The sequence below is a fragment of the Rhinichthys klamathensis genome, unplaced genomic scaffold, assembly GCF_029890125.1.
Source record: "Rhinichthys klamathensis goyatoka isolate OS25496 unplaced genomic scaffold, OSU_Roscu_1.1 h1tg000395l_1, whole genome shotgun sequence".
Classification (NCBI taxonomy): domain Eukaryota; kingdom Metazoa; phylum Chordata; class Actinopteri; order Cypriniformes; family Leuciscidae; genus Rhinichthys; species Rhinichthys klamathensis.
Genome location: NW_026606897.1, coordinates 2,216,664 through 2,226,455, shown reverse-complemented (window position 1 = coordinate 2,226,455; position 9,792 = coordinate 2,216,664). Strand labels below are relative to the sequence as shown.

Below are 9,792 nucleotides of genomic sequence, written 5' to 3'. Positions count from 1 at the left end.
TTGAGGTCACACACTGGAAAACCCATTGGTGTCAAAATAATGGCATCATCTTTAAATCAGTGAAAGGAAGTGAGGCTGAGCTGCACATCGCTACACTAGCCAGAATGCAATATAGTGTCATGTGCAGTTATGATATGCTGCCCATTGTGCATTTCCCATTAAATCAAATGAGGAGATATTTTAAACAATTGAAGAAGTAATTGAGAGTAAAATACTTAAAACCGTTTTTATTAGTATCTTTGCCCGTTATTACAGAGCTCCTTCATGACATAAGTGGTTATATTTTAATTATTATAACATATCTCAAAGTGTATTAGCATTAAAAAATACAACATAGATTTAAGACTGTTCTAACACAGGAAAAGTTTTCAATTAAGCAAGGACCCTCACTCTTAAACACTGTAGTTAGTACACTTAAAATGACAACTAGAAAAACACAAAATACAAAAAATAGATAAATACAATTTGCCAGAATCATGCAATATACTTAAGTGTAACAAATGACGTTAGATATTATACCTAGTATAACGGTATATCCTGGGATAGTGAAATTATCGATATAATGATACACCGAGTCACATTCCAGGAGAGCCAAAATGCATGTAACACTAACCAGATATTCCACATACAGCTTTAAATATTAAAACATACTCATATAGACAATTACAATTCAAGCTAAATTGTTTAAGAAAAACAAAGAAAACTGATGACCTTGAGGCAGTTAATCTAGAATGAAAATATTTCAGATTTCATCTCAATCATAATTAACAAACAAATTTCCTATTTCTTTTTCCACCAACAACCCTTTAAAACATTAATATTGCATAAGGGACTTCGTAGCAAACTCAAAGACAAAGGTTTTCACAAGTTTGTCAGTGAATTCAACATGAAATAAAGTGTCTATAAAATACAACACATATAATATACAGACATGTATATACAGTAACAAATATTCAGTACTTTTCAAAGAATGGATGTATGTAGATATTTATGATGTCTAAAAATATGGCACAGCTATCAGCATGAATTCAACCACCTCAATATGAAGTGCAGGTGCTCCAAGAGTTGTCCCCTAACCTCTGAGAAAGGCAGATGCCCTTAGGACCTCCATGCAGTTGGCAGTGATGAGCGCTCCAGTAATCTGTCTCCACTGCTTGGTCACTGGGCTCTTCATCTTATCCAGGGCCAGGTGAAGGTCCTGAATCATATCCCTGTAGCCGTCCCCGTATCGCTTACTCCAGGCATACAGGAAGTCATATGCAGGCTTCCACATTGACTATTGAATAAAGAACAATAAATCAAATCAAATATATGACATGGCAAATGATTGACTAGGACTGGATAAATAATAATATAATAATTAAGTATTGATATGACATAGCATGACATGACTAGGATAGGGTTAGAGCTAGGGGTGGCGCGGTTCACAAAACCCACGGTTCGGTTTGTATCACGGTTTTAGGGTCACGGTTTTCGGTTCTCTACGGTTCTTGTTGTTGTTGTTTTTTAAATCTTTAACAGTCCAGAAATGTACTTCAGCATGATATATAGCTTAATTATCCACAATTTAGGATACAGTATTAAAAAAAATGTTATATCATGCACAAACTGAATTTGACTTGACTTTAAGCACATTATTGGGACCATCTCGTGAGATTTTGATACAGCAAGAGAGAAGACATTTGTGACATGCTTTTCGTTTATTTGGCAAAAAAAGGAGAATGTGTATCACTATCTCTACAGGAACTTATGTGCATTTTTAGCACACAAAGATTGAAATTAACTTGCATTTATCAAACTGCCAACTTAAGTGTAGAGTGGAACTCTTAAAACTCTTTTAAATAAGTCAAAATACATGAAACATAATTTACTATAATTAGGCTATAGCAATAGCAAAGGCCATAATCATAAAGTGAAACATAAGTTCAACCTCAACACAAAAACAGTATCAACAATGCTTCTATTCCCTGAGAGTGAGGATACATTTTTTTCAATCCAAAATGTTCCCACACACCGGACTTATACGACGCTGGCTGGCGCATCCTCATTAGCCTTCCTTATCTCTCCCACTTGCCACTTCTCCGTGTGACGTGACCTGCAGCACTCCATACTCCAACTTTACTGGCTTGTTCGACTTGAACCGGCGCTGCACAGAGCGATCGGTTTATGACATCAAAGTACCGCGAGAGTTATTGAAAAGCATACGGAGCCGTCGCTCTCGCGGTACTTTGATGTTATTCACCGATCGCTCTGTGCAACGCCGGTTCAAGTCAAACAAGCCTCATTTGTATGTCCACACGTCTTATTTCGCACGTCTGAGGTCACATACGGGCACGAGGCTACATTGCGCATGCGTCGAACCGTGAGACGCACACACGCTCCGAACCGAGACAAGCGAACCAAACGGTTCGGGTGTTTTTTCATGTACCGTGCCACCCCTAGTTAGAGCTTATTCTGAAGATTTCTTTTTGAGTTTTAGCTCACCTGTGCACTAACTTCTCCATTTTTCCCTTTGTGTGGTGCCTCATAGGCAGCAATCTGGGAGCTGGAGAGCTTCCCTAGTCGCTCGGCAAGTTCCCGCCATCGCACTCCAAGCTCCACTGCTGTGGACAGAATCACTATATCCTGGATGAGATGGGCTACTACGCCTTGAACATCCATCTTTAACAACCCCTGTGGGGAATATAAATAATTACTAAAACCCTTGTTTTCCTCAAAATATTGTTGTGCAGAAATGTATGTCAGAATAAACTATGCATACAGTGATAAGCTCATGCTGGAACTTTTTCTTAATCTTCTCTGCATGACAGTCTTCCTTGAGCTTTTCTAGAACACAGGCCACCTTCTCTGCCTCAGTTTCAGCATGTCTCCTAGAGATGGCGTCAACCGAGACCTCGGAGTAACCGAGAGCCTCAGCAAATTTTCTCCAGCTTTTGACGTGCTCCGTGACCAAGGTTTGAATAGCAGAGTACATGTAGGTGAGTTTTTTAAAAGGAATTGTCACATTATCCAAGAGAACAGGCGTGGTTAGCTTAATTCCAGTGAAGTCGATGACTTGGTCCTTGGTTATGAGCTTTAGGTTCTTACAGTGCACCAAGCCGACTCTTCCTCGAAGAAAGCCGATGTACCATTCCTTAACCTTCATCTGACCTATAGATCTAACGGTTTCCTTAGAAAGCAAAGCAATTGTATCACCTTTAAAGTATTCCAGGAGATATTCCACTCTCGGTTGTCTGAGGATCGATTTTATCGCTACCCCATACCAATGTAAATCTACAGGTCTGTCCTGAAACTTCTGGGTGAGTATTTCTGGGATTGATTCCTCTGGAATGGACGTCACTTCCCTCTGGCGATCTGCCCGCCTTTGGCTGTTTTTGTCTAACCTCAGAGGGGCAGCCTCAGGGGAGGTGACATAAAAGTCTCCCAAAGTGAGACTATTGGCATCCTTTACCTCAATGCTAAGTTTGAAGGGACTCATTTCACCTCCACCTCCCTTGACCAGATCTAACGGTAGATGGAGCACTTTTCCAGCTTTAAGCTGCTCCTGCTTAACCTCTTTATTCTGATCCACAGGTTTCACTTCGAAGTTTGGATCCAACACTCTAGAAGCAATGTGAAGATCTTGAAGACCCTGTGGGTTGAACTGATGCTTTCCCCAAAGCTCCAAGACAACAGGGGGCAGATTCCTGTTACCCCTCTGGATATCAGAGAAAGGGAGCCTGGGTGGAATATTATTATGGTTCAATATGACTAGCACTACTTTGAGCGATGGGTGTATGTGCTTGGGACCATAGACGGCCACTGTCATTTGGCGATCCAAGTAATCCCATACTGACGTTGCAGGTTGCTCCAGAACAGTGGCCTCAGCAGCAGTTATGACATACATGTGTGGTTTTAAATCATGGAGCTTCATCTGTAACACATCATTGTATATGTAACAGTCTTTTATTTTCTGATAAGGTCCCTCTTTCCTTTGAGAGACTAGACCCACAAAAGAGGTTAAGACTTGGCTTGTGGGGTCAATTTTTACTTTAGCAGCCATTCTCATTTCCAGCGAAATGCCCCCCGAAACATTGTGGTTACTGAGGTTGACCTCTAAAAGAGGGCTCAGAGTTGTGGTGTAGTTGTTGTTTATTCCAGTGGGTGGATCGAGGAGAACTTTGAGCCCAACTTCTTGGATCTCACCTGGGGGGACGTGTCCCTGGGGAACATGAGCAGTGATATCGGAGTCTGGCAACTGCACAGAGCCTCCAGCGTGGTCAATCTTGCAGCAGATTTGAATGTCTGTGGCCTGAGTCTGGGCCCATCCAAGACTTTGTTTCATTAGGCTAAGATCCAAACAGGACCTGGTTAACTGCCTATGACTTAACCAAGCCATTTTGTAAGCTTCTCTGTCATTCTTCAACCACTCAAAATCAGGATTCAAGAACGGTTCTTGAGAGCTGAGTCTCATTGACCTCTTGTCCTCCTCCTTCTCAAGGCTGTCAAGTATATCCGAGGCACTTCTCCACCTCCCAGATCGGTTTAAATTGTTTTTTCTGGGTGATAAAAGATGGGCAAAATTTGTTTCATCTGATGATGTGCTAAGAGAGTCCTCGTTAATACTGTTGAAGAGAGATAAGGGATCCTCTTTCAGCATGGACACTCCAGAATCATAGGTGCTGGTGAGGACGATATCATTTAAGAATGGATTTGACTTCCCCATCTGATTCCAGAAGGGGTTGGTAGTTTGTTTCGAATTTTCCATTTCTTTCGGTATGACAGGCCACTCAGAGGTTTTTCCAATCTCATAAGCATAACCCCCTAAGAAAAGAGAAGATTTCAAATGTCACAGGAGAGCTGAGAAACAAAATCATAATACATGTATTTTTTATGAGTTAAATTAGTTTGCATAGTATCTTATATTTATGAAGCATATAATATTTTGAAAATGTCATTCACATTTAACAAATGCAATGGAAATACAGTGGCTGATTAAAATAGTGGAGAGAGAGAGAGAGAGAGAGAGAGAGAGAGAGAGAGAGAGAGAGAGAGAGAGAGAGAGAGAGAGAGAGAGAGAGAGAGAGAGAGAGAGAGAGAGAGAGAGAGAGAGAGAGAGAGAGAGAGAGAGAGAGAGAGACATTCATAATTACCATGAAGGTTGTTGTTGTTGATGGTCACATTCTCGTCTATATCTATCAGCGTCCCCTCCGATCTACTCCGAAGCAGATTTCCTGAATGACTGTTTGACTTTATCTTTGCGGCTGCCATTTTGTATATCCAAGATCAAATGTCTGTCTCTAATGTCAAAGCTATTGAAAAAGAATGAACAAATTAAGAGAACCAGGGCACAATTTAAAATTATCCTATCTTACGAAGGTCATCCCCTACTTTTAGTGGACTTAAAAGTTAATTTAGTGGAAGATTAGTGATGCCTCAGTGTTCTACAAAGCGATTTAGAAGGTATTTTATTCATACTGCAGTTATGTTTTTTAATGAAGTTGTGTAATTCCTTGCATGGATTGATTGTGTTGTTGTTTTTAATGTTTAATTGTCTATTTGTGTTGTTTGTAATGTGCAATGGTGGCAAAAGAGTTTCCCCTTATGGGGATTAATAAAGTTTTCTAATCTAGTCTAATCTGATTTTACATTCTTAAAAATATATATTTTTTCAATTGGGTTCAGTAAGGACCTCTCTTATCAAGATCATTTTTGCTGTATCTTGACTTGCCTGCCCTATATGGTTATTGAAAATTAATTGCTTGATGTTTTATTACAGGTTCTTCAGGAAAGTGTTCTGAACCAGTATATAAGCCTTTGTAAAGAGCTAGAGAATTCAATAGTCTTCTTACTGAAACCGTAAATAAATTGACATTAAACTTTTTGAACATAATAACATACAATTTATGTTTTCACAAAAAACAAAATCATATTAATAATTTGAATTATGCAGTTTATTTAAAACAGTAAACATTCAACAATAGACGTTTACAAATAAATGACTCAAACTTTATTCATAAAGAGTCTCATTGAGTCAGTCAGCGAAACTTCTCTTGTTGTTCAGAATCATTTTCTTCTGTCATGAGTCTCTGAATCACTGTCCAGTATCCTCTCTGTCCTGTCTCCGGGAATGACTCATTAAATGCGTATTATGCAGTGGCAATGCATGGAAACAGGTCTGTCTTGTCTAAATATCAGTGTCTCTTATACAAAGCTTTGTCTCAGTGTATGGTAAAGGGCTGAGTTCTCTATTCAAATCAACACGCGCTAACACGCCCTGCATCAGCCACGTCACAATACACCTGTTTGTCCTGTATACCGCATGCAAACGTCATCCCACATTAAAAACATAAGCGTTTTATTCTTCTCCAAGTTTCTCTATTAATTAAATCGCTTACATGTAATAATTTAAGGATTAATAAAACGCCAGGACGACACACAAGACACGCTGTCCTCCAATATGCATGCACATCAAATCAAAACACGTGAAATACTTGATGTAGGCTAATTAAATACGTCTCTCTTTTTTTTACTTATTCGTGCTTTGGTTGGACAATTATAGCCTATATAGCCTAGTAAAAAATATTTTAAACCTGCTTAAATGTAAAACACTTACCTGAACCATGGTATTTTTTCCTCTCAGTCCTTACGAGAACTTTTTAATCAGCGGGGAGTGACACCAACTGTACACCTTACACTTCTGTGTGCCTCTCTGCTTGAATAGTGGAGAAGTGCATACTGGGATACGTAGTACCAAACATTCAAACGTCGTGTATTGAACGTCATTCGCAGACTCCACCACCCACAAGCCTCCACTTTATGTACACACACAGAGCATTGCAACACCTGAAACTCCATGGAAAAAAGAGGTTTCGGTATGCAAATTCATGAGAGGAAAAAATGTGCCTCTGTTTGAAAATAAATCAAACTATAGCAGCAGCACTTCAAATGCAAATATTTTAATTTATTAGTAATAGTCTTAACAAAGCAAACACAAAGATTGTTTTCCATAAATTTCCTAAATTTGCTTCTGTAAGTAGGCCTAGGTCTTATAAATTCACCAAATAAGATTATGGTTTAAAATAAACAACTTTTTATTTCAATAAACTTAAAATTTTAAGACAACCAGGTTAAAACTACAGTTTTCCTCTCTGGCTATTCACTAATAAAATTGAGAGGTAGTTTTTTTTTTTTTTTTTTTTTTTTTTTATAGTTAAAACTTTTTTCAAATGTCATGTTGAAAGTGCAGTTTATCCAAAAAATTGTGTTCTCAAACATCAAGTTTTTAGCCATAATAATATCTCATTAATAAGGAGTACTGTAATATAAAAATCATATTCAGCAGGTGTGCTATTGACTCATTAACTAAAGGAATAGTTCACTTAAAAATGAAAATTCTGTCATTTTTTTACTCACCCTCAAGTTGTTTCAAACCTGTATGAATGTCTTTCTTCTGCTGAACACAAAATAAGATATTTTGAAGAATGTCGGTAACCAAACAGTTGATGGATCCCCATTGACTTCCATAGTATTTGTCCATAGTACATAGTCAATGGGTGAGTATACTAGCCTACTTGAGGGTGAGTAAATGATGACAGAATTTTCATTTTTAAGTGAACTATTCCTTTAAATGTCAGTGACCACCCTCTAGTGGTTAACTTTAGCTAGTTCAGATATGAATGCATTGTAACCATTTCGTAGTTGATCTAACAATGCTTTTTAAAGCATGAATTAGGTTAATGTTAATTTAAACGTTTTATTGTAATTAATGTTAAGTGTTAATTCATGTTCGTTCATAAGACAAATGCATTAAAAAAATTTTATAGAAATTAACCTATTAATAAATACATTTCAGTTCATTATTTTAAAAAAATGTATTTCAACAAATTTAATCTAAATCAAACATTTGCATTTTATTTCGACCCATCCCAAAAAGTTCACTTGCATGATATTTTTAGCGTTTGACAGTATACGCTAAACAGCTTTATCATTCTTCCATCCTGATGAAAATCATTGTTATGATTATTTGCATATCCTGTTGAACACTGCTTTCAAAAAGACTTATTGCAAAACTATCACATATTTTTTACAGTCTATGATATTAACACAACTTGGAAAGAGTGCATGACACATGTATTCCATGAAAATAAGATAAAAGACAAAATATAAAAAAATCACATGCTTCCAGGCAACCAAAGATCTTTACATTGATAATGCAATCCTAATGCTCAAAATTAACATCTGTGGCAACTGAGTTCATACCAAGGAGTTCAGAGCTTCAGGTGAGATGAGCCGGAATGTCCTAAGAAAGAATGTCTTTACATCTTGAGCACTTGCTAATGTTGATCAAAAACAGACATCGTTATACGACAAAAACGGTCAAAGGTGTCATTGTGTTGCTTGCTTAAAGTGGGAATCCAAGTTTAATTTATTCTGCAGTATATATTTACTGCCACTTGAAACAAAAATAAATCTCTGAACAAAATTTTCATTACTATTTTTTTCTGTGAGCAATATCTGAATGTAAAGTATAAGGACAAAGGTAAAAACTCTTTCCATAACATTCATGTGTAACCCTGCATAGAAGTCAACTTCCCTCACTGTGAAAAACGTTTGTGTTCAATGAGAAACCTGCTGTACAGGTGTCATGCATATTTTAAAGGGAGGAATTTTCCCCAGAGCGTTTGGTCTTGTGTGTTCACTAATAATCTTGAGAAGATCACCAAACCAGTATGCTGACTTGCCATCAGAGGAGACAAATATTCAAATTATTTCTTAGATAATGTACTAAAGTTCAGTAGTTCAACCAAGTTTATTCATAAAACCACTGTTATATAAATATGACTGGTTTGCATGCAGCGCCAAAATATGGACTGAGTCATGCTAAGACTGGGTTGACATGTTTTTGTTAATGTGTTAGAGGTCGAGCTCTAAAAGCAACTCTCTGACAAGATCTAAGATATTGTCTAAGCAGTAAGAACAACAAGATGTTTGTTCTCAGAAACGTTGTTAATGTGATAAGTCACACATTTTATGTGCGAATTATGGTAAAGGCTGATGTACTTCATTCAAAACCTATAGGCGATTGGAAAAACAATTGGATTTTTGTTAAAATCTTGTGGTGAAATGTAAGGTCAAGTTTGTCTATGTCATATTACTACAAAAATATTTATCTCCTATTTTATTTGATTGACAAAGACAAATTTTGATTTGATTGCATATTTGGGGGGGGGGGGGGGGGGGGGTTTAGACCTTCTCAAAAATCTGAGTTTTTTTCAGATTTCTCACACACACATCTACATCCACTCCGCTCAATTCAGTCAAGCTCAGTCCTTCAATCATTTTGACTTGGTGTGCTATAGCCTATATTTTGATCAGTTTTTGAGTAGCCTATTGCAGATTATCAAACATCCTAAAACACAATACAAACAATACAAGTATATAGCTAATACTGGTAGGCTACTGCATAGTTCAGCATTTGGATCAGAATGTTGATGATAGCCTAATGTTGATGACAAACAGACACACCTGCCTGCCATTCATTATTATTAATTATAGCCTAGCCTACTACTAAACTTTATTTAAAGGCCAAGGCTTAGTAAATACAACATGAATTTTGTGCAAACGAACTTTTCCCCAATTACACCAATGAAGTGTGACATTGCATCAAAAAGAATTGCAAGTATTATGACAGTGTACGAACAGGTTTGACGACCTCTCCCCTCCTTTACCATTGGTCGATCAAGCAGCAAATCCCGCCCCCAGACCCACGCCATTGGTTGCTCTGGTGGGGATGCTCAACGTCAGAGCGTT

General features: G+C 37.6%; 1 protein-coding gene across 1 annotated transcript; it reads right to left on the bottom strand.

The window, feature by feature from the left end:
- Positions 1-212: 212 nt before the first annotated feature.
- On the bottom strand, positions 213-6,701 carry macc1 (MET transcriptional regulator MACC1). The gene is made up of 5 exons (XM_056234415.1): positions 6,596-6,701; positions 5,133-5,291; positions 2,762-4,803; positions 2,485-2,673; positions 213-1,276 (listed from the first exon to the last, which is right to left on the bottom strand). Exons 2-5 carry the CDS (start codon positions 5,248-5,250, stop codon positions 1,073-1,075), a joined length of 2,553 nt encoding a protein of 850 aa, XP_056090390.1. The 5' UTR covers positions 5,251-5,291; positions 6,596-6,701; the 3' UTR covers positions 213-1,072.
- Between the last annotated feature and the right edge of the window lie 3,091 nt (positions 6,702-9,792).